We start from the raw sequence: 27,955 nt of genomic DNA on the forward strand, positions 1-27,955 counted from the left end.
TTGAAGTAACGAACACGCAAATGAATGTTTTACAGGTTTGATTTTTATTTTAAATGGTTTCTTAAATATATTTATTGTACAGTTACAATAATGCAGTATAAAAAAAGCAAACATATCGGTTCATACAGGGTTGTTCCAATCAGCATCACAGGTAACAAGTACCTCCTCGATCGAGACACTAGAGGGCAGTAGGTTTGCTTTTTGGCAACATTTTATCCTGCATGAGGATTTCTAGCATGTATTATTGGGGGGACATTCAGCTTAAAATGCTCTTGGAAGTTGAAAATTCTCAAAATGAACACCATAGAAGAGATAAAAAAATGTAAGCTGCCATTTCTAGCTTATTGAGTGGGACCTGGTCCGTCGTAGATTAACGGAACAGGAAGTGATGTGCTGTTGTACAGAAGGCTTGTCAAGGGACACGTACATCAAGACCAGAGTTATCATACTGTCTATGAAGGAGCCCTTACACATAAGTGAAAGTTGGCCATCTCCAAAACACCCCTGTTGGCCTAAACTTCAGCTGGTGAGGACAATCTCAGAGTGACCTCTCTGAAAACTGATTAACTGTAATGTGGATTTGTAAAGCTTTAACATCTAGGTTAATCTCTTACTTTGGGGATAGTAAATAGGTAAAAGTGGACCTGGGTAAATCATGATGTCACAGGTCCAGTTTTTAAGTGTACATACATTTTAGGACAAGGCGGAAAAAATTCCCCCCCACCAATATTGAGTAAGCCAAAGGTAATTTCTGTCATAGTCTGAAGTGTTTGTGCCACAGATTAAGCCTGTGATGGCTCTGAGATTTATTTACTGAAACAATACTAGAATCACAAGTTTGCATAAATGAGCCACATGCTTTAGTTTCCCAAAATGATCTAAGCTTTAATATCTTTTCTGTTCTGTGTGGCACATTGCAAACATAGTGTGGTCACATGTCTTCCAATGGTGGAACTGAGTGAAGGTCGACAACCATAAATGTCATTCGTGGTTATTCTATTTTGGTGTTTTGTGTCCCTGTTCTCCATACTGTATTCTTTCAGTCATTAAACATCTGCCAGTAATCAGACTTTCTTTTGCTGCATTTTTCCCTCTATGGATGGAGCTAATGTTTCACTTGGATCTGGGTCACAAATAGTGACACATTCATAAATATCCAATAGGCTATCCACACTTTTTCACAAGCATGCTTTTTTGATGATATATACACCCCCAGATGCCCAAAAAAAGGGATTTTCGAACTGGTATTGCATTTAATACAGTAAACACTGCAATACTAATAAAAAAAAGCACGTCTGCCCTGAATGAACCCAGTTGCGGTTCTTTTGACCTGTAATAGGACATGACATACTGTACCAGAGCAGACATATTGCTTTTTTCTTTGTTCACATGTTGTTCCTCTTTTCTCTGTGTTTTGATGCTCAGACATGAACAACAGCTACAGTACATTCTACTACCATAAGCTTTTTGAGGTTCAAATAGAATAGTGCCACCTAAGTAGAAACATCAGCACCTTTAAATTATACAATCTCACATTTTAAAAATTTGTTCATTTTACAACGTCACATATATACACGGATATTAAAACACAGAAGTAAAAAATGGCAACATAATCCATGATCCAAATATAAATAAAAAATGTGAACTATACAAATGAAAAATGTAAACATTGTTGTTTTTTTTTTAAATATCAATGAATTCGCTGTAAAATAACAATAAATTAGTGCATAATGTTTTGAGAAGATATAACACGATGATCATGAGGAAATCAGTACATTTCATAAATTAAGTGCAAGCAGCAACATTAACGGCTGTTCTGATAATGTTGACTACTAAAAACGTTATAGAAGCCCTGATAGGATTTCATAATGTTCTAATATCATGACATTTTGCAGAAATATGACACGGTTTTGAAAAAACATGACACAAATTCTCATGACGGAGATAAAAATACAAACCGACATGGAAGTGACGAGAGACATTAATAGACAGTCGTAGATGGCCTCTTTTAACTGAGGCCTCTGTCGCTGAGGTGTAATTTGAAGGGTTTTTGCAAAGCTGATCTTGGGTCTGTTGCTATGGAGGGAACAGAGTGGGCTGCCGCTCTGTCAGCTCGGCTAGTGCCCCGTTTCAGTTTCACATCCTCCGTGATAGATTTCTCCCAAAAGGAGCGGGATTTGTCAGTTCTTTCCAGGATGTCAGGTTTTTGAGAGCAACACTCACCAATCTTCCGAGGATTTGATTTGTGTTCCTGCTTGTGAGGAGGGAGGTGAATCTTCATTTCCTGCTTTGATGTGATGTCCCTGATCATTACTCAGTGTATTGTAAGAGTGAAAGAGGCATTCAGAGGCCAGATCTGCGGGTGTTTGAGTGGGCTGAGGTGTAATGTTTTCACCAGTTGGTTGGAGGGTGGCTGGGCTCCGCACTGCCTGAATGGTCCAGCTCAGTGCTGTCACAGTCCGAGTCATCATACAGGCCCTGGTAAAGAGGAAAAGCATGAATTATCTGAGTTAGAACAGCAGCATATACTAGAACATTGATCTATTTAGTTTCAACTGTTAACTATATCTGTATGTCTCTATACACCTGCTTATACTTCTCCCTCTGTATTCACTCCATGTAGCGTACCTCATAATTATGGTCATTACTAGAGAGCTGGGTCTTGACTTGGCGAAGAACAGCCTCCTTCTCAGACAACCCATCGGAGCCCAGCTGGGTCGGGTCAGATGGGTCCGCGGGAATCTCCGAGCCCTGAGACAGCAGGTCGTCGCTCTTGTCGTCCAGACGTTCGTCGGTGTTGGTGCTGACCACGTCGGGTGTGCCGCTGTGGGAGTGGTCGGTGGTGTTTCCCTCTTCGCCGTCTGAGACTGACAGGTTCTCCGAGCTGAAGGTTGACAGGGACTGGCATTTGCTCATGCTCACAGGACGCCTGAGAGTTAATGAAATGGGAAAGAGTACATATATCCATGAGATGTTTCTATGTCATTTCATGGCATTACTGTATTTATGAGTACAGTACTTCACAGTGGAGAGAAATGATGGGTGAAATAACGGAGTTAAAAGATGACACATGTCCCCATGTCATATTCAAACCCAAGAGGCTGTAGTATGTCTTCTTCTTAGGCACATAAGTTTAATTAAAACTGTGATCATGCGTGTAATTTTTCATTTGTGTTACACTAGGAAGATGAGTATATTCAAACGGATGTACAGGTGAAAATGTAAATATGTGTGAAATATGGTACTGCGTATAACAACCCTTACCGTCTTCTTGGCAACTCCACTTCACTGTCCACTTCTCCTTCCTCCTCTTCTGATGACACTCCGCGTCTCTGTGGAGAAGATTAGCAGAAAACATGAAACATCGGTGTTGCACACTACACACTAACCACCATCCTGCCAAAAACTCCTGTGCCATCTGGTGAGATATGACCCTGATGACACTCATGCTGATACTCTAACACTTTCAGAAAGAATAGTCGATTTCGGGTTTTGGGTTCCCTGACCTTGAAAAAGTCATCAGTAGCATGATTCTTTTTTATTACATTTTTGTAATGAACGAGACATAAAACCACATTCAGGCAGTGGGATAAATTACCAGTACTGGCAAATCAACTATGCACAGGTGTCAATAATTAATTCCTAATTAAGTGGCCTGTAATAAAACACTTATCTTTGGAGTCTTATTGGTATCATTAAAAAAGACAAGCATGCTCACATTTTATTTTACAGATCAGAGGACAATGATTGCAGAAAAATACTATGTCTGCATTTTCTCCATTTGCAGATATGTTATTAAGCAGATATTTTATACCTTAAACCTTATACACTATTCATATTCTGAAAATGGGTCAAATTTGACCCGAACAGTATGTAAGGGTTAAGTTAATAAGCCTGTATAACGTGCTATTAAAGGCTAAGATGACACTGTTTACTGACACTCATGAAGGCAGGAAAAACGGTTACCCGGAAAAGGTTTTGTTGTTATTGATCTGTAGCATAAAATCAACATCTCTCTATTAAATTGGGAACTTTTATTAACAACTCCAGTAAGAAAATACTATATATGAACACTATGTTGCTCAACTGGCAACAAATGAAATAAAATAGTCCCAGTGCTGATTAATCTCTGGTCCCTTTTAAAGTCAAACTAATTTTGTGAAACTGAGCCACAGTTAGTACATAAAATTTTCCATTACCTGACTGCGTGTGACTGCTGCTCTGTAGAGCAGTGCTGCAGGTGTGAGGCGTTGACTTCTGGGTGAGCGTGTGATCACTGTCCCATCCTCCTTCTCCTCACCATCGTGAGGAACACGGGGGTTCCCGAGAACAGACGCCCTCCCTGCAGCTGCTCCCCTGCCACACGGTGAGTCGGGGCTGCTGGAGAACGGAATAGAGGCTGCATCTTCGCTGGGCGTGTCACTGCGTGGAGGTGTTTCTGCAAGGTCATCGGCCCCTACACCCACGTCTGGGACCTCTTCCGGCCCTCCAGTCCTTCTGCTCTCCCCCAGCCCAGCTGAGGCACTCTGACTGCCTGCTCTGTCCAGCCCCGGCCTCACCTGGCCCTTCCTCCGGCCTTCAGCCTCCAGGGTGGTTGAAATGAGATCAGGGCTGGAGGAGGACATCTTTTTCAGCAGGAGGTCATGCTGCAGACCCCTGAGGGCTGCACTGGGATCTAGATGCTGCTTGCTGCTGGGAACAGATGAGGTGGCGTTGACCATTGCTAAAGAAGAGGAAAGGGTGGCTTTCAACTGAGCCAAGTCCCCAGTGCTGCCTTTGCCAGCTTTCCTGTAGCGGGGTTTTCCTCTGCGTGAGCGGCCAGGGGAGGTAGAGCCCTTATTGGGTATCGTGACCTGGGTCATAGATGAGTCCAGTTTGGGAAGAATGACCTCTGACTTAAGTAAGTCTGGCCTGAAAAATACAGGGACAGAATAATTTTTTAAACTTTTCAATACATTAAAACGCAATTGTTGATATATCCCTTGCACATGTATATTCTACATTCTTCCTCATTTAAATTAAAATAATATAATTTAAGTGCAAGTCAATCCACATATAAAAGCTGCAAACATGAATAACACTTATCCGCCTCACCTTTTGCTGTGTGAGGGCAGTTTCTGAGGTACGTTGCGTTTCTTCATGAGCTTCTCCATCGAGTTGGAGGAGGCTGATTGTCTGGAACTGTGGTGCTTGAAGCAGCCCGGGTACTTCTTGTCCAGTGAATGCTCCCTCCTGAGGTTTAACACAAAGCCAATATTCATTTAATGGATGTCAATGGATACCCAGCAAGGCATAAGAGAGCACTCTGTTACATGCAACGACCCTGTGTAGACTGGACATAATGGCTGTTTTCTTCACATTATGGATGAACCTTTATTCATCCATATTTCTCTTTAATTACAAAAACACATGTTGATGGAAAACAACCTATTAGTGCAAGGTATTTGAATAATTAAAGCTCTAGTTTTACTAATGTTACAGTGAGGTTATGTTTGCACTAAGTAGGACTTGGATATACTATACTGCTCTTTGTCTCCTTGATTTCTAACCATTAGTGAATCATTATTTACTCTGAAGAGAATATAAGTACAAATCAGTGTCAGTTTCCATACTTGAGCAACTCTTTCTCTTTGATCTCCAGCTGCAGCATGATAGCGTTGAGCTCCATGTACAGATTGTTGGCTCTCTCCAGTTTCCTCTCGTAGTGCTCCCGGATGTCCAGCGCATGTCTGTGTGGAGAGGAAACACACATATCTATCTTCTATAATTTCTATCATGACATTGATTACTAATTATGATACTGATTTAACTACATATGAAATGTACTGTATATATCTTTGCAGGCAATACTTCTGTTTTCTGTTACTGAACATTTTGTAGGGATGAAAAGCTGAAGTAAGTAGTTTTTTATTTTGTCTTTGTCATGTTGGCCATTTGCCAGTAGGTTTGAAACGTTGCCTTATTTCAGTTCAACAAAGTCTTAGGAACTGGACAGGACAGGATAATTACACAACTACCTTACTGCATTAAAGTTAGTCTGACATAATTTGTCTATTTTAGAAGTGGAGTCTATATTCTATGTATCTAACCTCAGTTCTTCTCTGCGTCGTTTGATCAGCTCCTCGTCCAGCCTGTGAAGACACGTCCCCTCTGACTTAATCTTCTCAAAGTGGTGCCTAACCTCGTCCCTCCACTCCGCCTGGCGGGACACATAAAACACATCCATCAGAGCAGGTATTAATGACCCGATCGATCGCGAAAACATAATACAGTCAAGATTTAAAAAATAATTATTTATGTTGACAAGCAAATGTAGTGTAATATTTTAAGTACTATAAATGTGGCATGTTTCCTACATATGCACAATTTTTAATTTTTGTTGTAGATCAAGTTTTTAGATTTGTACACTTGCCATCCCTAAACTTGCCATTAGGATAACAAAGCTTGACTTAATTTGCTAATAAATAAATGAGTAAGCTTCATTGCACGTGGGTCTGGTAAAAAAAAAAAAAAGCTTTAATTTGCAGAGAGATTGTGGTTTATGTGTATTATTGAAACAAAACCCATTAAGCTGTTGGATGATAATCAATATTCAGGGAGAAAATCTGAACATGAACTGACATGACACGAACACACTCGAAAAAAGCAGCGTGGGCATTTTCTTGCACACAGTGGAGCGTGACAGCTGTTATCTGATACCTGTCATATCAAAGGACAAAGGAAGTCAGACATGTGTGTGTGTGTGTGTGTGTGTGTGTGTGTGTGCATTTGTGTGCGTGCGTGTGTGTGTATTTCTGTCTGTGCACGAGTGATGCTCTTCTTATTAAGCTAATGGACTCTGTGCGGACTCTTCAATATCTCCAGTCCCCTCTTTCCCCCTCTCTCTCTCTCTCTCTTTGCTCTCTGCTCCCTACCATTAAAGAAATCAATACACTCCAGTAGCAAATACTTCTTTCTAACGTCACAAGAAAAATCCATTATGGGGCAGAGAGGAGAGAAACTGGGGAGGGCTGCAGAGGGAGGGGAGTGGTGCAGGGATAAAGAAATAAAGGATCAAGGATAAGTGGAGAGAGTGATCGAGGTTTGTGTTTTGCATCATGAGATATAACCAGAGGCAGAGGCAGTTTGCTGCTAAGAGGAAATTTTATTTCTATTGTTCGTGAGCACAAGTGTATCTCAAGATTATCCGGTTATAAACAGATCAGGCTGAGTAAAGACAAATCCTCCATATATTCATACTTTTCAATGTTTCCTGTCCTTCATCTGCTTGTGTTTGCAGCGGTCTAACATATTTGTCAAGGGCCCCCATCCCCCACCCAACCAAAGGCCGACACACCCCCTCCTTCTCCATCACACAGACCTTCTCCATCACGCTTTGATATGATGGAGGTTGAAAAGATTCTCGCCTTGACCAGAAATCATCACTATCACGTGACAAGCAAGAAAGGAACCAATGGAACCAACAATAATATGTTGTGATTGAAAGGACACGTATTATTAGCGGGCTCCCAAGAGACCTTGGGCCCCAGAGCAGCTGCACGCTCTGCACTGTCTATAGTTACTGCAGCAGACTGGAAACAAATGGCAGTGACTTGACAGCAAAATGATTTTAGAGATACTGGATGCTGTTGACAGGAGGTGTTTTAGTGGAGTGGACAGACGTACAGAGCTCATTTATGAACCTCACCTGATGTCCATTTTAGTAACAGCCATCGGATTATTTATTTGTCTAGGGAGAACGTGACTTGAGAAATAATTGTTCTCCATGACATTTTCCCATAATTCTACAAACATGGTGTATAATCAAGACTGTCAATAAAATGCCATTCTCTGTAAAGTTTAAAATGGTACTGATGAATAGTCAAAAATAAGAAATCTAATTACACTTAATTATATAAAGGGTGTCCTGGTGACTTGGGGTTTAAGATGCCGACCATGAACTGCAATGTCCGTGGTTCAAATTTGGCTCTCACTTCCTCATTTCTTGTCATGTCTTCACTGTCTGCTATTAAAGATTAGGAAATGAAATAAAAATAAACCCGTCCTTTAGATATAAAATAAGTTTTTGAGTTAAGGCTGTTGAGGGATTAAGGAGGCTCACCTGGGATTGGAAGTAAGTTTCTTGTGCGGTCGATAAGATGTCCGCTGAGGCGATGTCCAGATGGAGGAGAATCTGTCGGAATGAAGGCCGGTTTCTTGGCTTGCAGTTCCTGTGAACAGTTTAAACAAATGTCTTGTCAGTAATGCAAGAGACACTTAATAAAATGACATTTCGTGTCGTTTTAATGCTTCTCTCCTTTTGTTTTTGTTTACATATTCTTTCTTCTCTTTCCTTTCCTCAACCACTTTAACTCTCTCTACCTTCTTAAGATTTTTAACTTTATTATATCATCTTACTGCTAACACCTCAATTTTCCTTATCCATATCACTCTTCTTCTCTCTCTCCTACTGTGTGCTCACCAGCATTGCCTCAGGAGCAGTTTGAAGCTGTCGGGGCAGCTATCAGGTACAGGCAGCTGCAGGCTGTTGTTGCCCACTCCCCAGATGATAGCAGAGGAGTCCACATCCTTATAGGGCACCTCTCCTGTCAGCATCTCCCACAGCACGACGCCAAATGACCTGCAGTGACATGGAGCATATTTACTTTCAGACACACTGATAAAGATGTGTAGTGAACAGATGAAAGGCAGCATGACTGAAAATGTCACTCTTAACTGTTCAGTAATAAATTTTGCTTTCACTGTTGAGATTCTTGCAACTGTTATCTTTGATAAAGTATAAAAAAAATGAAAAAATAGTTAGGTAGTCTTGGTAGATAAAATGGGATGTTATCAAAGTTTGATCAAGTTGGTATGATGGAAAGTTTGGTCAATTGTCTATTATTGGAATCATGATCATCAATGCTGAAAAGTTCCACTGTTAATAGTCAAAATAATGTACAGTATACGGCTGATTCTCAGTGATTTGGTCAATTTTTATACTCCCTGATAAATACATCACAGCTCCAGGAAACAGTTATTGATAAATTATTTAGATTTTCCAACTTTTGCGAAAAAATGTTCAACAATTCAGCATTTCATTGATGAGTTTGGGCTCTGCCTCTGTTTTGTAGGGGACCAAGAGAGCGGGCCCATGGGAAGGTTAGGTAACTAAGGATAGTCTGTTGTTGGTGACTCCTTGGGTTGCCACAGTGACCATGTATCCAAGGTGCCAAGAGCATCACACACAGCATTGAGGGGGGTTTGTGATGTTGGGTTTACATATGTATTTTTAGTGTCTCTCCATCTCCTTGTTTATCGTTTATGATGTGAATACAGAAGAAGAGAAGACGATCTGTTTCTTCTTCTGAAGGTGTATTTTACCGCCAGGTTATGAAATAGCTGTTAATTAGATGATGGATTACAACTATTGTATTGGTGTATTTCTGCACAGTATGATAATCATTCAGTAATTTGTTGAATAGCAATACAAACATTAAAAAAAAGTCCATCACTACATTATTCACACAATTCAACTAGCTATATAATTATACTGAAGCAAAATCTTGCTGCATTACAATTATAATACATGTAGCATGATACTGGTGTAAGTCACATTATCTTATGTTGGTTTGCAACATTCGTTTTGTGTGTTTTTTAGTGTTTTTTGTGTTTAGGGATAGCAATGTCGGCTGATCTGTCAGTTGGTCCCCCACCTAGGTCCATTAGTTGATGGATTGCCAAGGAATTTTGTACAGACATTCATAGTTCCCAGAATGCCGCCATAAAGTTCACATTTGTGTTTTTTTGTTTTTGTTTTTTTTGCCTTTATTGGATAGAGGATAGTGAAGTGGCAGACAGGACACAGGGAGAGAGAGATGGGTATGACATACAACAAAGGTCCCTGGCTGGAATCGAACCAGCGTGACGTTGCTTAAGGTGGCATGAGTAGTAACCATTCAGCTTCCAGGGCACTCCCACATTTGTGGTTTTGAGTGAATGTCCCCCTCAGAATTAATTGTATTCACTTTGCTGAATCCTTAAAGATCCCCCTCAGACATGTTTAAAGATATGTCTAGATATATAAAAATATTCTGCTTTGAATTAATAATTAGTGTCTAATATGGTTTTCAAGGATTTCAAATCCTTGAAATGACATCTACTCTTTTTTTGTTGTTGCTTTTTATGACCTTTTTATTGTGTGTGTATTTGTTGGCCTGTGTGGTGAGGTGCTGCATACAATTTTCTCTGCAGGATAAATAAAGTATTGAATAGAATTCACTTAAACTAGGAGAGATTATGTTTTGTTGTAGTTAATTTGAATTGAATCACCTTACAATGTGTTTATGTTCAATTCTACATCTGTCTATTTCAATATAGTCCTTATATAAAAGTCAGAAAAGAACATGAGTTATACCAGCTGTCACAGTATGTCAACACAAAACAAAACTGAATACATCCAACATAACATAGTACTTAACCACAGCCTTTCCCTCTTGGACTCTCTGGTTTTGTGGACTGGGCTACTATCAAGTGATTTACATAAATTTTAAACAAAAGTGTATGGTATACACCCGTGCTTTGCTTTCTTTCTACATCAAAAGCTTTTTAATCCTATTTTCACTTCTCTGCTAATGCACTGCTGGCCCTGGGCCAAACCATCCACAGGCTTGGAAGGTTATTCCAGCCTCTCCTGAGCACTGCAGCATCTGGCAAATCAATTATTAAATTAGCCAACGTTCCTTTCAGGACGGAGAGGAAGACTGATGGAGGGATGTAGAGAAAGAGAGAGAGACAGAGAGGGAGAATGTTGTGGGGGGAGATCAGGACTTAACACAGGGCAACCCATCAGATATGGCAGGGACCCTATAGAATTTCATGTAATGAGATATTGTACATAATACTGAATAGATTTTCTGGAAATAGGACCCTGCGCTCCATACTGTAGTAGGCTGTAACTAATGAGATTCTATGTTGATTCAATGACAGATAAGACAAATCATAAGGGAACACTGCAAAGGCTCGCAAATGCAAAAAGGACAGTTTAAAAGGTTCTGAAACTTACCAAATATCAACCTTCTCTGAGACAGGCTCGTTACGTATGACCTCAGGAGCCATCCAGGCCACTGTACCAGCAAAGGACATCTTGGTGCTCTTGTCACTGAGCTCCTTGGACGTGCCAAAATCAGAGATCTTCACTGCATCATCGTAGGTGATCAGCATGCTGAAAAGAAATATTGGACGCCATTTATCAGGTTTTTGTTTAACTGTTTGAGAGAACAACTAAGTTACGCAAATGTTTACCACATTTACACTAAAAGAAACCCCAAACATCCATTGGGCCAGTAGTACAAAGACACATCATTACTTCATGTATGTTAGCTCCTTGCAGAGTTAGCAATTTAGCAATAGCATCTCAAACAGGCCGATCAGAATATCTTTCTAAATGCTGGAAAACAATCATTTTTCTTCATCTCTTTTTATGCTTTCTCTCTAGTTGTAGCTATAAAACTAAATGACCAGTTACACTTAATAAACTCACTTTGGTGACTTGAGGTCTCTGTGAATGATCTTGTGGAGGTGAAGATAGTTCATGCCGCCTGCAATACCCATGGCCCAGTCCATCAGCAGTGATGGAGTTATCTTCCTGCCTGCTCTGAGCACCTCGTACAGCTGTCCCTGGGCACAGTACTCCATGATGATGCAGTAACATGGAGCCTGGGTACAGATGCCTCTGAGAGTGTGCAGAGTTATGAACAGTATGTTAGGATAGAGCATGTTAGAGTTGTTACAATTCCTGTAACGAATGGAAACTGACAGATTTTATGCATTTTATGTTCATGAAACATTTTAATTGTTCGATTTAAGGGTAAATTTCATAGTTATACAATAATTAGAAAAGCCATTAGCAGCAGAATATGTGCTAGTATAATAGAGATAGTAAACAAGGAATAACAAAGATTCACAACTAACTTTCAAAGCAGCATGAAAGTTAAATAAAAACACAAACTAGTCATCAACCAACACGTTCTCAAATATTACTCAACATATTAGTGGCAACTCCTCATGATATAGTAAGCCAACTGATTTTTACTAACTTGAAAGTGATGATGTTGGGGTGTTTGAGCTTGCGTAGGTGCTTGATATCTGTCTCTTTGATGTTCCGCACTTTCTTTACAGCCACTTCCTGTCCGTGCAGTTTGCCGAGAAAGACGGCACCCTGGGCTCCACTGCCCACCCACTGCAGGTCCGATATCTCCTCAAATGGGACTTCCCATGCCTCTGAGATTGGGGAAGAAGATTGGGGCAAAGTGGTTGGTGAGCTTATATGTGTAGTAAGATCTCAAATATGGATGTAGAACAGGGCGATGATTGTAAGCAACTGTACTGATTAAAAGTGAATTTCAACAACTTGAATGATGAAGCTAAGCTGCAAAATCATATTCTTAATTGCAACTGATGCTTTATATTGACCATGTATGCAATAGAAATATCCCTTAGCCAAGCTAGAGGTGTGGCTTCATTGGGGCCACCACTTTGGTCCAAACAATGAAAACAAACATTTCAACAGCTATTGGATGGATTACTGTGAATTTATGTACAGACATTTGTGGTCCCCAGAGAATAAATCCTAATGACTTTAATGGTCCTCATCTAGCACTACCACGAGGCTAACATTTGTGGTTCAGAGTGAAATATCTTGACAACTATTACATTGCCATGACATTTTATTGACTTATTCAGTGAAATAGTTTGACATCTATTGAATGGATTAGCACAAAATTTTGTTCAGACATTCATGGTTCCCAAACAATAAATCTTACGGCTTGGTAATCGCCTGAAGTTTCAGCATGAACAGCAGGTTCTCAATTGTGGTTCTCAACAAGAACTGCAATTATATTTGGTACACACATCCATAACCTCCTCGCGATGAATTGTAATAACTTTGGTGATCCCCTGACTTTCCCTCTAGTGCCACCATCATGTCAAATTTTCTATTTACTCAGTTTTAATTTATGACCAGATACCAATAAACCCTTCAATCAGCCTCAGCTTTACTTTAGTTCTAATTAGCAAATGTTCACATGCTAACATGCCAAACTATATGGAAAACCTGGTAAATATTATCTGCTAAACATCAGCACGTTAGCATTATCACTGTGAGTTAGCATGCAAATGTTATCAATTACAGCCTGACAGAGCTGCTTGTGTAGCTGTAGACTAGAAGTCTTGTTTCAATGTTTTTGTGTTGTTGTTGTGATGATTGATATTCCTTTATTACATTTTCATATAGCTCCTCTCTTCGGTTACTTGTTATTTTAGGTTTTAGGTTCAGGTTTTTAATATGTTAGCATGTCTAGCTGTACAGTGTGCTGTGTAGCACTGTGTTCTTTGTTCAAATGCAAATCAAATTTAAATCAAACATGCTCAGTTCATGTTCAGCTGCCACATATATTCAAAAACTGTATCAAAAGGTAAAGTAACTACACAAAGAAAGAAAAGTAACCCAAAACGTCTTAAACCAAAGCTGTAGGTGAAGAAGCACCACAGGCGCTTGTATATAAATCTGTAACAGTAAAACCTGTTGTAAGCCCTGCCTCTTACAGTCAACACAGAACCCATGTTGATATCTTGTTCTGTAGTTGAACCTCACTTTAACCTAAGACTCGGGGTGCACACGCAGACAGACAGGAAGCTCTAATCTCCTGTGGGTAATTCTCCCTCAGCCTCCTAAATCCTGCTTAGTGCCATTGTGGGGCTGACGCGAAACAGGGGTCCAACGCTCAGGAGGGGGGTTAGAGGAGGGAGGGGATTTGAGAGCCTAATGTGGATGTATGGTGAATAAAGAGGTTGAGGGGTAGTGACGGTACTGGTGGTGGTAGCTGTGTGTGTGTGAGTGTGTGTGTGTGTGCGTGTGTGAGAGAGTAAAAAGAAGAGAGGGGGGAATTCCCAAAGGGTCGGCAGGGGTCCATGTGGCCAAAGACAGACTGTTAATACAGAGAAAATATACAGCCTGCTTTGCTGCTGTTCTCAACCCGAGCAATGAACATTTATCATATTAATAAGGATGATATAAATGATTAATGCTCTTCAGTGATTGATTGAGGGTTCAGTCTTTAATGAGCCCCTCAAATTTTCCACAAAAAAGACATAAAGACATATCTGTTACACCAGACTTTCCCTCGGTTTTCTTTGTTTGATCTGAAAATTTGAGGAAATTCAGCACATCATCAGGCACCCCACAATCCTTCAGAATCAATAAAGGACAGACAATTTTCTTGCTTTCTATTGTGCTACATTGTTCCTTTTGATCAAAGCTTTAGAATAGGGCATTGTCATTCGGAAGGCAGGCATTCAGTTACAATACCCGTATTTATTGCACTCTTATAATATCCGTTTTGCTCTCGTCAGTGTGGGTGACTCCCTGTGATGCTGCACAGAGGAGGGGAGCAGTGAGGTGCAGATGGGATGGGAGTGATAACAGCACAGGATGAAAAGGAGAGGAAAGGAGACGAAATGAGAAATGGAAAGGGCGGAGGGTGTGGGAGGGGTGTGGGGGGGCAGAGGGGAGATGTGGAAGTCAAATATAAAAGGGTTATAAAATATCAGAAGGTTACAAAGACAAGGAGAGATATAAATCAGCCACCTTCGTGACTGATGTATGACGCTGTATTTATTTTGATCAAGTTTGCGTTTGGCATCTCATCTGACTTTATTTGTTCATGTCAGTGCGAAATATGAAGTGTTTCTATTTGTGGACGTGTTTATGTGTGCATTCATCCTTGGGCGCATGCTCACATATGTGTGTGTGTGTGTGTGTGTCTCAGGTTTGCGTTAATAGAGATGAGAGGCGCAGGGTCAGAGCGTGGCCATGCATAATTCATGAAGCAGATTTGGCAGAGGAGTCCCAGGGGAGCTCCACGCTATTGTAGTGGCTGCAGACATAAACAACACAGCGTCACAGGGAGCTAGTTTCATGGGGGGAGTAGCAGTGGGAAGGAGGTGGGGTGGGCACAAGCAGGTGAACTGATGGGGGGAAAATATCAGGGGAAAATAAGCCCTTTGCAGCTTTGATTGAGTCTCTTTCAGTCTTTCACATCAAGGAAAGTGTTTGTTTACAACATGGCTTTTGTGGGAGTCATTTTTCTACCAACTGTTTAATGTAATTAAACTGGGGGATAAGATCGTTTAATTAGCATATCAAAGCGTCAGACTGGAATTAAATGGGAGCTAGTGGGTGCTTTTATTGGAATACTAAAAGCAACCAATGATTCGACTGTATGCTGGAGTGTCCCATGTAATGGTTTTGACAGCTAGACTTACCGTCCAGGTTGTGTTTGTGCTCTGTGGAATAGGCTTTGCCAATCATAGTCCAGACAGGCCGCAGACACCCAAACAACCCCTCCAGAAACCCTCCTCCCCCTCCATTAGGCTGGCACTGTAGCCTGGCATCGTCCGCCTGGCTCCTGACCGCGCTGCTGTCCGTCTCCTGCCCCTCTCCCTCCGTCCTTCCAGGACTCCCATCATGCTCGTGGAGCTTCAGGACACTGTTGGCAAAGTGTTCTTGTTGTTCCTCGCTCGGTGTCTGGTTTTGCCCAGAAGTCTGCCCTTCTCCTCCTCCACCCCCAGGCTCAACGGCGCCCCCGGTATCTATGGAGAGGACGTTGCGAAGGACGCACTGGGTCGGGGTCAAGTCCATTTCTGGGGTGCAGGGTGTTTCGGCATCGAGCCGCCGAAAGGATGGAGGATCGGAGAGGGGTGTGCTGAAGCCGGAGAGAGAGGGTGAAGGGGCGCGAGGTTCATGAATTAGTGCCATGAGGGACTGCGGTCATCCGAACAACTCGAGAACTGGGAGCCTTCACAAGACCAAACATAGAGAGAGAGGGAGAGAAAGAGAATGGAAATTGTTACAAATCATATCAAAGTTAAATCATTGCCATTACCCTCTGGGAGCTGCCAATGCCATGGCTGATTTAGCTGAATATTGAAAGGAGAGTGTCACCTCTGGATGATAATTTAGGTCTATTATAAGTAGAAACTGTAGCTATGGTTACTGAATTATCATTACTGGCAGAGAAACTCAATGAAGCAGCCCAAATGGCTCAAGTCTTATCCAAGCAGCACTGAACTACAGTATCTGCAAAAGCAAGGAAGAACATCCCCCTTCAGCAATGATCAATATCACAGAAATGCACATTCATGTTTTCTGTTCTCTTCTGATTCAAGTAATTTTTTGTTGTATCACTCAAACACTGCTGTGTGTTTTCTATTGGACTGTGTGGTTTTCAATAAAGGATAACACTTCAGAGAGGACACAACTACAGTACAACCTGAGTAAATAAGATTCAGGTTTAGTAAATAGATATCTGTCAGTATGAGGGAGATTTATTTTTTTATTGTTGGTCATTTAAAACACAGATGACTCTTAGTATCTTTCAGAAATCACGATCTATTGCTTGCTGCACTGCAGACAGATACAGGTGAAGGTAAGAGTACAATGGTTATCACGCTACATGTAGCCTCGCAATCGGGCCACTGACACTTACTAATGAGTGTCTGAAGATATCGACACTAGAATGTGAAACATGATTCAGTATGTGTGGATAAATTTATCAGCCTGTCTGGACCATGAATCTGCGAAAACCTCAGCATGGAGAGTATGAGACCCCCTTTTAAGCCAGTTAGACAAACTTTTATACTGTCGGTGCAGCATGACAGAGCCTGATTTAAACAATTTCTCTGCATATCTTACAGAATATTATATATATAGTATTTCTGTTGGTTTAGCATGTTAACAGTTTACAAAATTAAGGTTCAATAGGAAGAATAGTGCCACCTCCATTTATTTAAATCCTTAATTTGAGCAAGATCACTGGCATGTTAAAATGGATGAGATCAAATGATGGCTGTACTGTAGAATAATGAGGGAATTCTGCACGCCTCTTCAAAGCTTGACATTTCTCCAAGGACAACAGCATATATACGCTCGGCTGAGGATGAAAATGCATTATTTCTTGTCAGAGTCTTTTGAAGTGATCCACTCCTCCTCCTCTGTTTGTGACAAGCCAGACTAAAGGGGTGACAGGTTTTTGCCTGCTTAGTGGAGTAATGATACAAATCAAAAGCCATAACAGCACCAGCATCATTGTGTTGTTGTAACAAAATAAACATGTGTTTTCCTTTTACAAAAACCAAAACATGGAGCTTGTCTGCTTCCGAATCATCATTTAGTCATTGTGAGGTGTACTTCAGCTACTGTCCAGTCTGTTTAAAGGTCAATTTGAATCAAATTACTAACCCTAAATGTATCTACATGCTATTACAGATCATTATATCGACCAGTCTACTGCGACAATTACTCTGACTAAAAGTAATGTGCCTGGCATCTGATGTATGAGCTATCAGCCCAGTGTGCCATATCACTACCTACTGTATGTATATAAAAAAAAATATCTATAATTCATAAATGTGAAGAGAGAAATGATTCAAACACAGCCTGGAGGATTCATTAACCAAGCCACAACCATAAACCATAAAGTCTGGAAAAATCATCCTCATTATAATTTTCTGCGCAGAAAGAAACCCAACCACTGAGACACATCTGGTGTCCGAAATCTGGAATAATCGCACATCATTCACATCCGACTGATCCTGTCTGCTAATAGTCCTGCTCTCCGGCTCCCACTTTATTTATTTTCGAGGTATCAGCTGCGGGAACTGCAGGAGCAGGATACGGTCTGTTCCAGGCCAGTGCATTGTGGATGTATCGTAAGGGGTTTTCTTGTGCGCATCACCGCATCTCCTCGCACCTCCTGCGGTTAAGATCCCCGGTGCACCAGCGGAGCATCACACTGACAACTGAAGTTACATCCAAACACACTATTGCTGCTTATATTAGTTTGATATAAGACATGGATGGGTTATTCTTTGCTGAGAGCAGCTGCTTTCTCTGTGTCCACCTGCTTATCACACCGACTGTAATGCAAAAATCTGTTTCCTACCTCAATGCTGACAGCTGAAGTCCATCGCTGGTTACGCTTTCCCCACTTAAGTTTAGAGATAAAATCTGATAATAGCAACCTAATACTTCTTCTTTTCTGGTTTTGTCTGCACAATTACAGATTCCTCCTTCTCCTCCTATCTGCATCCGAGGTTTCTCAGCCGTGGATAGACTGGAAGTCTGCGTCTCTCCTGCGTTTATCCCAGTGAACAGTAAACACAGCTATAGCTACGCTCCCTTGGTTCGCTTGTTTTTCTGCTCCTGCACCTCCTCCTCCTTTTCCATTCTCCTCTGAGGATGCAATCTGCGCACACTCAGGAATTTATACGGCCGCTGTATCTCACCTATAGTAAACAGGACGGGAGAGAGGAGAGAGGAGGGGACGAGAGGCAGAGAGGGATGGGGAGGGGAGGCGGTGTTGATGTCCTATCAGAGAAGAAATGCGCTGTGACGAGCCCAGTCCGGTGAGACACGGGACAACCGCAGGTAGACGGGTTTATGAGGCTACTCTTAGGCAGGGAGGGGAGTCAGCCGGTATGTGAGGTGATCAAAATGATGTCATCCCCAAAGCATGCAGCATTTGACTGGACAGCACCATGTAAATCCCTTCAAGCCCTATTAACGCCCTCTGTATCAAGCGTAATTGGTGCATAATCTGCGAGCAGCCCGTCTGCCACAGAGGGAACATGAAGGAAGGACGGCAGGTCGTTTTTTTTTTTTTTTTAAATTATCATCTCCAATCTCCAATCTCTACTGACCCATTTCTCTGAGATAAGAGGAGTGGGACAGCTCAGGAGGACCTAAATGGGACTTTCCCCAGGCGCGATTTTGTTTCCCTCAGCGATTTTAATTAACCTGAATGAAATAAAATATCACACCAATTGAAACAACTTATCATCTTTCAACACTTTGTGTTTGAAGCAGATCCTAATACACACAACACAGCCTCTCCTTCAAAGTCTCAGTTGAAGAGTTATTATTCTTGCCATCATGTAGTTAATAAATTAATTAAGTTTATATTATTGTGTCATATAAACCTAAAAAAAACCTAAATCATATGAGCCATATCAAGAATGATACAAGTCTAAAAAAAAGTCCAAAATAAAGAAGATTAATTTCAGACTTTTATGTCTACAACAAAATTCATACATTGCTGACAACACACAACATAATACTGGAGAAATCAGAATGAATATCAATTGAATAATCAATTCTGCCCTCTTTTCCAGGCTTTTGAGACAGTTAGGAAACTTAAACACATCAAAACACAACAACCATTCCAGTTTTTGATCATCAGCACACCAGAATATTTCAGGGTTTTGTTGAGCCATGTCATGAAAAATGGACACTATCATCATAGAGAGCCCCCTTCTTCCAAAACACACAGCTCCCACATTCAAGTCAGGGAAATCCTGCGTGACGAAAGGAAACCAGGCCAAGTGGGAGATCATGAAATCACTGTAAACGGCTGAGAATCTTCCAAGAGTCAAACTATTTGGCTGACATGGAGAAAGACATGTTTGTGTAACAGCTGGGGATCCCATGTCTGAGCTGTGTATTTACTGAGTCTAAATGGTCGTAGCGACGTGACCCTTTCTGAGTGCTAAATCCAAATCCAGCCCTTATCTCCCAGATTAAAACCGTGTTGAGCTTAAACCCTATAAGGATGACCTCATCGTGCTGCTTCAACTGTAGACAGTGGGGGAAACCCAAACTACTGCGCCAACCATGTGAGACCGAGAAACCTGCACATACACAACCACACAAAGCCCCCCCTCCCCCTTTTTTGCTGTGCTTTGTGAAATCAAAAATTGATTGCTTGTTTTCATTTATTCCTCTTTTTAGTCATCTTCTGCCTTCTGATTCTGCCTTCTGAGAGCAGTTTGTTTTGTGGTTTCCCTATGCAGTGATACAGAAGTTTTTATGACTACATTTACAATTTTATATTATCTTTTATCTTATCTTCAAGTTCCCAAATTAATATTAAAAGAACCTTGCCCAAAATGTGGTTTATTAATGTTTCATGTTGAAATAGTGGGAAGAAATGGGCACTTTAATCATTCTTGCTACTTTATTCCATTCATATCTTCCTCTCCCTATTCTGTCTTTAGGCAGTCTGAATGGAGTAGCACATCCTCTGTTCTATTTCTATCTTTTTCTTAAAACTTTCTTCATGATTTATTTATTGGCACGTATAGTTGCAGGATGGCTCCTCGTTAGGGATCTTCAAGCCTCTAAGGAACGGTGCTGTTGCCTCTGATGTCCACCAACACAGCTTCAGCTTCTTTTGTGTTTACTCCACCAGAAACAGGCACAGACTGAACACTGCAGGGTATCACGCCTTATCAGATAAAAACCTCAAATCTACAAAGTGACAGCTTTTCAAAAATATATTCAGAGGGTCTGGAGCTGATTTTTTTCAAGAGAGTGTTAGTGTCTTGTAACTTGTCTGTTGCCTACTTGCAAAATACTCTTCCAATTTATGGGGAAAATAAATCAAAATGTGCAAAATTAGAACTGCATGGCTTTATTATGACTAAAGGAATGACTGTACGACAAACACTCTGTGGTATGCACCCAAATGGCTGATGTAAAATGCTGCATTGTTTGGCAACATGCCTTGTAATCTGTAGGAGGGAATTACCAGAGTCCTGCAGTGAAGGATGTTGTGAGGAATGCCATGTGTGTAAATGTCTGTGCATATGTGTATACATGTCTCTGACTATGAGTGTACAGCATGTTGTGTACGGCCCAGTGCCAAGTGGACACAGATTGTCCCAGTCCGGTTTAGGGGGAAGGGGTAGAGGTGTGTTTGGCTGGGTGCAGAAGAGGGAATGAGGGGGAGGGCAGCTTCTGGCTCATTGGAGAGCCTATTTCTGGATCCTCATCGAGAGCCCCTTGTGTTACTCATTGTCACTTTCACTCACACGCAGCTGAATAGGCGGCCAATCGTCAAAACCACTCAACTCTGTTCCTAAAGGGAACGTGAACAAAAGAAGCAGAGATAATTGGCACTCTGCTTTAACATCATATTGACTAAAAACCAACAGCAGAATAGCAGAGACATTCTTTCTGATGAAAGAAGAAAGGTAAGTGTGTGTTTGTGTGAGCTTGTACTGTATATGTCATTGTCGACATACAATATGTGTTAGAGTTATCTCTTTTCGACTGCCAGAGGATGCTGACATTGAACAACAGTACTGTCATCAATCAGGCTGCAACTGTTTGTGTTTCATCCATAACGCCCACTGATGGGATTCATTAAGATTGGCGCCAACCAGTATTGGTGGGCGTGTAGAGGGTGGAAGGGTGGGGGGATTCTCCATTTCAACAAGATGATCTCACCTCCTGTCTGCAGCTCAGGATGAAGACTTTTCATTCATAAAGTGTGCCATTCACACATGCACGGGTTCAGGCACGTGCACACGCACATACATGACCAACATGTCTCCCAACAGGATGCTGAGGAGACAGTTGAGCCAATGAGGCAATACTCAGGTGAGATCACTGCCGGACTCTAAAATTCCTCTTTCCACTTCAAAACTCTGTAAAGGATGAGTGTTTGGCGCCTTGCTTTGTTTTGACCTTGGCTACATAATAGCGCCACATACTCAGCAGGAGAAGAAGACGTCATTATGGAGAACTGACCGAAAACTTAATAGATAAGCGGTACACAAATTTGTGCATCTTAAGTCTTACACTGTATGTGCATATGTACAATCTCTCCACATTTCTTTAAAAGTCAGTGTAAAGGAAAATTATAGATTTCTTTTGAAACACATTATACATGTTAGAAAAGAATTGCTGAAAACGTGAAAAGACTGAACTGTATAGTAATGAATTGTGGAGTTAAACTGTTAAACTGCTTTTATCCATTTTTGCATTCAGGATTTTTTGGGCGGGCCTGAAATGGTGGATCCATGACATTGAGTGGTGACTAGCATGACCCCTCCCCAACTCTATATAAGAACTAGAGCGCCTTAGCGTCAGCTGGGTGTGTTGTCTGTTGTTTGCTAGTGACAACATGCAATTCTTTTATTGCAAGCATAGCATTAGAATCCGGGGTATGCTAATGTGGGACTGTATGCTGCAGTCACAACAGTAGATGTAAACTCTCTGAGCAGACAGAAAGGTCTGCAGTCAACTATGAGATATTCTAGATTAGCAGAGCAGTTCCTCTTGATAATGGCATTGTCCGTGCGCCAAGCTTTGTTAACATAAATGCACAATCCCCAACGCCCCACCTCTGGTCTTACTGGAATCATTAGCTTTTGTATCCGCGCTAAGGATGTAGCAACACGGTAGCTCAATGGCGCTATTGGGGATGCTGCTGTTAAGCCATGTTTCCATAAAAATCATGACATTGCAGTCCATAACCCTTTTATGAGTGGTGATCCGCAGTCACAGTTCATCTATGTTGTTCACCAGAGACCGTACATTGGCGAGGAAAATGCTGGGTAGAGATAGCAAATGAGGAATTAGCCTTAGCTTAGCCCTTAGCCATCCTGTCTTCCCTCAATTATTCACGCTCTCTCCAAGCTGGCTGAGCTTGGTTGACAGCCACTGGTGTCATGGTTTTAGCTGTTACTGGTGAATGGGACCATTTTCGGTCAACGTTGCTCAAGGAGTTATTTCAAACCCAGCTGAAGCTTCTGTTGATGGGTAGAGTCGGTGTTAAAGCTCCAGAGGATATTATCCATGTCCCACTGCTGGTGCAGAACTGCTGCGGGAGCCGCGCTTGTGTGGCTGCCCACACTCTATCCAGTCTCACCCTTGCTGCCTCGGGCTGCATTGTGGACGCTACTCCGGTTCCTTTGCCGTCACTGCAGACGTATTCTCGCAGCTGCTACATCCAGCCCCTCGCTGGCGCTTTACAGCAAAGAAATGAGTAATGTTGACACCGAACTTCATTGAAAAAAACGACAATTTAACATAACGATGATTGGTGATGGATCGCTTGTTACCTACTCATTTAATTTAATTTTTTACTGAAATAAATCTGCATTTACCTACAAAATATGTGCCGAATTAAACAGTGGCTCCTAGCGTTACTCTATTTTTGAAATATCATACATGTTGCTTGTCTTACACCTACAAACAAAGCCTTTTTTAAATTGTATATTTTTTTAAGGAAGTTCAGCAAGAGCGTTGTTGAGTTCAGAGGCTCAGAGGCTGTTCAGTTGGGGCGTGGTTTGAGCTCCTTCAGAGGACACGCCCCCAGCATTTCAGAGCTCAGAATACTGCTTGTTTTTCCACGATTTTGAAACCTAATTTTATATCCTTGGCGATTTTTTTAATCATTCAAATATTTATTATTGCTTTACACAGACTTGAAAATTTCGAAACCACGACTCACAACTTGACAGTTACAAGAAGTATCCCAGACAACAGAGGTACCATAATGACTCATTCCAGCATGCTCTAAAATATGCTAATCCAACATTTAGATCAAGCACTGCTTTGATCTTCCAGGGAGATTAGAGATGCGTCTGATTTCCCTTTGAAAGCTCTGAGAGGCGAGGAGGCAGCCAGGCAGCCTTCTGCGGAGAGCCTCTGGCAGCCGGCCGGTCAGGAGAGGGTTAATAACAATAAAGGGGAGGTTGGAGAAGCCTTCCTGAAAGTCACGTGGTCTGTGCCGGGAAGCAGGGGGGTAGAGGAGTGAAGGGAGGGGGTGATGAGAGGGGGTGGAGTCTGGAGCATGTTGCCGTAGAAACAAAATCCTCAGTTGGCCAGTGTGAAGTCAGAGGCGTAATATTAGGTGGTGACTGCAGTTAGATGCTGCTGGTGGTGTGAGGTGGGTGGGTGGATGGGTGGGGAGGGGAGGAGAGAGGTGGGGAGGGGAGGAGGGGTGACTCACACTGGAGGACGCACTCTGCATTCTAATGGATGGACACACATGTGTACACACACATACATATACATCCTCGACTACATCACCTAAACCTTGAATCCTCGGTGCCTTTTCTCATAGCATAGCATGGCTCAGCATTATCCTGCAAGACTCTACTACTTCAGAGCATATAATTAATTCATTATGTCAATGGCAAATCCATTAGTGTACGTCTCAGTGGCTTCACTTGCATGTGTCGAGAAAGGGCATCTATTAGAGGGAACCAAATACTCAGACAGGCTAGTAAACTATAGCCATGTAATTGGTGACGGTATAATTGCATAGCGCACGTAGCAATTAAAGCGATAATATGTGTAAACCATGCTCAAGATTACCATTGGATTAACTACACTTCCCAAATGCCCTTGAGTGTAGCAGCACACCAGCTGTTACAGGGGAAGTGTTGATAATTATGTTGACGATTTTTAGGCTGTTGTTTTGAGGGTCTTTTACTTTTGGCTGCAGGGAAGTCAGGGTGTATCTCATTAGATCTGTTATGGGTACATAGTTCATGTTAATGAACTTTTTCTTTCAGGGGGGGAGGACAAGAAAGCATTTAAGCAGCAACAACCTACTAAACAGATATTTTCTCAAATGCACAATTCGGAATCCTAATAATTAAAAATATATGAAATGCATAATGCCTCAAGGTTGACAAAGGCAACTCAGTCTCACAGCCAACCAAATGTTTTAATTAATAATAAATAAATAAATGAAAAATATATATATATTTAATTATTGTTATGGATTTTCACTATTAACGAGTATAGATTATCTTAATTCATGCAATGAGTGCATCTAATATTGTCTCTAATATTGTGATATTATAATATCAGAGTGAATTTGAATGCCAAGTTCACAGAGACTGAGACAATTTTGCCACAAAAAAGAGTTAATTTTATGGTCATGAACTATTAATATTTTAATATAAATTGACATATTATATGCTTCAAAGTGACACATATCATTAGGAAGCATGTATGTCAAATCATTCTATGTCTGTTTTACATTTTTTTACATTACGGGAGACTTAGTTATGTCTTTAAACTGATCTCCAGTGGAGATAAAGATCAGTTTATTTATGTGTTTGGTCATGTGTGTATCTGTCTGAAGCTAATCTTGCATACTACTGGACCCTAATATTTTTGTGTACATTTATGACTGTATGCTCAAGGACCTCTCGTGGTTGTGGTGATTAATCATTTTTGAAAAACCTATTTTATAACGCCATTCCTTCTGAGCCTATTGTAAAGCTTAGACTTTTGTCTTTTCAGCAGTCCTCACCATTTTACAATATGCGTTATGACATAGCAAAAAGCACTTCCGGCAATCAGCTAGGCTAAAAACAAGGTTTACCTAGTCTGTTGCAGGCCATATTTTGACCTTTGTCATGGCTCAAAAACTGACATCCATAGAAAAGTTTGGTCTCATCTTGAACTGGAGCATCAGCAGATTAATTCCATACCTGTTATGATCCAATAAAGTTAGGTACAATATGAGATGAATAAATCCCTGTTTTTGTTATCTTCGCCACCATTTTGACTGTACAAACCTGGCAGAGATCTCCTCTCTACTGCACTCTTCTAGGTTAGGAAAATAAATCAGACTTTTCTCAATTGTGTATCAACACAATTTAACATAATCAATATCCTGTGATGAGAAATGAATGCACTGCTTAAGTACAAGTAATGAGAAGCTTTGGGCATAATTTGAATATATGGAATTATTTTGTTTTGTTTATATACTGTATATACCATATAAATGTTCCCACAAAACAGAAATTGTTCTATTTTTGTTCAGTTTAACCACTCAAGAACATACTTTCTGCCGTTCAAAACGGCCACTGCAGTGTTATCGCACAGGGGAATGTGACGTACACTTGCCCTGTAGCAAATAATTGACTTTTTGATTGAACATTGCTATTGCTCTTCCTTTTAAGGCAAGCTGGGGCAGGTTCATTTCCCATCATTGCTCCGTGTAAAACTGGAAGCAGCAGGGAAAATCACAGGCACCGTGACGTTTTCTCGGTCACCACCCACATCTCATGGTTCGGGGCGAGCCAATGGAGAGCTATCTCACTGACTGATGCAGAGCTGGCTGGTTAGTGTTGTAGGAGGCTGGCTGATGAACGTTTGCTTCAGGGTTGTTTATTTCAGTTTGCCTGTGACCATGAGTCATTCCATTTTTGGGAAAATGTAGCAGCTATTGTACCCTCTGAGGCAAAGGCAAAGAAAACTAGATCTCTTGGCCCTTTTTGTCTCTGGTTTTCTCTGTAATTGTCCATTTAAGCCAGTGGTTCCCAGCCTTTTTGGCTTGTGACCCTCAATATGAGCTATACTATTATCTGTAGATGATTCCTCATCACATGTTATAGCTTTAGGGGACATGAGGATATGCTGGGTACCACCAAGCTACATCTCTAAGTCTATCTCTGACTTTCTTTCTGTTTTGCATGTCTCTGTTCTGTTAGGCAGTTGTGTCCTGTCAACACACATAACTTGTTAAAGATGAGATAATCCTCTCCTAATTTGCCTAATATATTCAGCATAACAAGAGGTGGTGGAGTTGTTTCCCAAATTTATATTCTGGACGAAAAGCCGCCAATTACACAGAGTTATGCTAATTACCCACTTGACTGGATCTCATATTAGCTGCATTAAGAGTCCATAATTAATTCAACTGTAGTAAAGTGGCCAATTGTTATTTGTGACAAAAGTGATGGCACATTTAGAATGTGAGGATATAAATGACAAGTTGGCTCCTTGTTTTGTTGTCTCAAAAACAAGTAGCCAACATAAATGAATCATTTAATACATCATCAGGAGGCTCGTTTAGCTTGTGTGCTTTCAGTGCAGTGCGCTGTCCATGGTGCTGATTATGGGCTATATGGCCTAATGGCAAGTGCAAAAGGTACCAATTTACTCATTTAACCTGTGACAAATAATCAGATGTTGAAAATGGGGGAAATGCTGAAATAAATAGTTTAATTTAGTTTAAAAAATTAAATCTAATGTTCCCAAGACAAATGAAAACAAAATCAGATTTTTTCACTAAATAAACCATATTAAGACAGAATCTGCAATTAAGTGGCATTATCTCAATAGAATTATGAAGAGTTTAAGCAGTGACCCCACAACATTTCTTGCTTTTTTCAGCAAGTGAAACTAACCAAAACAAATCTTCTCTCCTTATTGGCAATTTTATCTTATAAAGCTCAATACAAGACTAATGGGTTGGACAAAGTCTGCAGTCCACTGTGGTTCTCAGACACATTTTCGCAACACCAACCCTTCAAAAACTTTGTTTTTTTTACCCCATGTATAGGCTATAGGTGATGTTTGAGCAAATCAACGGCGAGATGTCACGTTACAACAGCCAGGAAGTGGATGGACCATGGGTGTCGACTTGAAAGCATTTTCCAAGAGAAACCCTGGACCCTACCCCTCTCACAGGAAACTGGAAGCCCCCACTTAAATCAATGTTTATCGATTTCATTATGCCGAAAAGTGTCAACGTGTCTGTTGATCTGCGATCGGGACTGATTAGCAGTAGAGCTACAGTGCCTACAGCGACACCTGGCTGTTGTAAATGTAACCTGAAATACTCCCAGACTAGACTGACCGATAAAAAATCTTGCAGCCTTGGAATGACCCTCCTTTGTCCCAAAATGAAAATAAAAATGTTAGCTCCAAATCCTAACAGCAGCAGTCTATCTCTGATCAAGTGCATCATAGTGCAATGAAAAAATATCAAACATTCATACTAAATCAGTGGGATGAATCATGTCCTGCAGGAAACAGACTCTGCGATCATAATTCAAATAGAAAAACAAACCTTTTGCAGGCTCGGTGCTGCTGAATGTCGTGACACGTCGGACTGTTTGGTGTCCACTGGTGGTTCGGTGTGCAAATAAAGAAGGAACAAATTATCCACACGAGAAAGCCATGCAAGCCGCGGTGCCTCTGTTCAGCTACTACAGGGGTCCCATCTGGCTAATTACCTTGTCAATAAGGTGGTACCGCGAGAACGGGAATTGAGAAGCTGCGCCCCCCTTATGGCTCACATCCAGGCCGTAATGAAGTTAT

At 41.2% G+C, this 27,955-nt stretch overlaps 1 protein-coding gene across 2 annotated transcripts; it reads right to left on the reverse strand.

Annotated features, from left to right (window-relative positions):
- Positions 1-21: 21 nt before the first annotated feature.
- On the reverse strand, positions 22-27,851 carry LOC137181292 (mitogen-activated protein kinase kinase kinase 12-like). 2 transcript variants are annotated; one of them, XM_067586883.1, is made up of 14 exons: positions 27,705-27,851; positions 15,304-15,836; positions 12,078-12,261; positions 11,522-11,713; positions 11,045-11,203; positions 8,462-8,620; positions 8,102-8,210; positions 6,090-6,199; positions 5,613-5,729; positions 5,095-5,232; positions 4,200-4,911; positions 3,265-3,332; positions 2,629-2,929; positions 22-2,478 (listed from the first exon to the last, which is right to left on the reverse strand). In XM_067586883.1, exons 2-14 carry the CDS (start codon positions 15,794-15,796, stop codon positions 2,392-2,394), a joined length of 2,829 nt encoding a protein of 942 aa, XP_067442984.1. In that variant the 5' UTR covers positions 15,797-15,836; positions 27,705-27,851; the 3' UTR covers positions 22-2,391. The 2 variants fall into 2 exon arrangements, with proteins under 2 accessions (XP_067442984.1, XP_067442985.1); XM_067586884.1 differs by lacking the exon at positions 27,705-27,851 and adding an exon at positions 17,982-18,365.
- Positions 27,852-27,955: the final 104 nt, after the last annotated feature.

The sequence above is a fragment of the Thunnus thynnus genome, chromosome 4, assembly GCF_963924715.1.
Source record: "Thunnus thynnus chromosome 4, fThuThy2.1, whole genome shotgun sequence".
Lineage (NCBI taxonomy): Eukaryota > Metazoa > Chordata > Actinopteri > Scombriformes > Scombridae > Thunnus > Thunnus thynnus.

What these genes read in the sequence shown, in the direction of transcription:
- LOC137181292 (XM_067586883.1), bottom strand. Translation starts at nt 15,796, where the DNA reads ATGGCACTAATTCATGAACCTCGCGCCCCTTCACCCTCTCTCTCCGGC. An exon ending in AAAGAGAAAGAGTTGCTCAA is followed by an intron (nt 5,233 to 5,612) that starts GTATGGAAACTG and finishes GTTAAACCTCAG; the next exon opens with GAGGGAGCATTCACTGGACA. An exon ending in CTGCCCTCACACAGCAAAAG is followed by an intron (nt 4,912 to 5,094) that starts GTGAGGCGGATA and finishes TGTATTTTTCAG; the next exon opens with GCCAGACTTACTTAAGTCAG.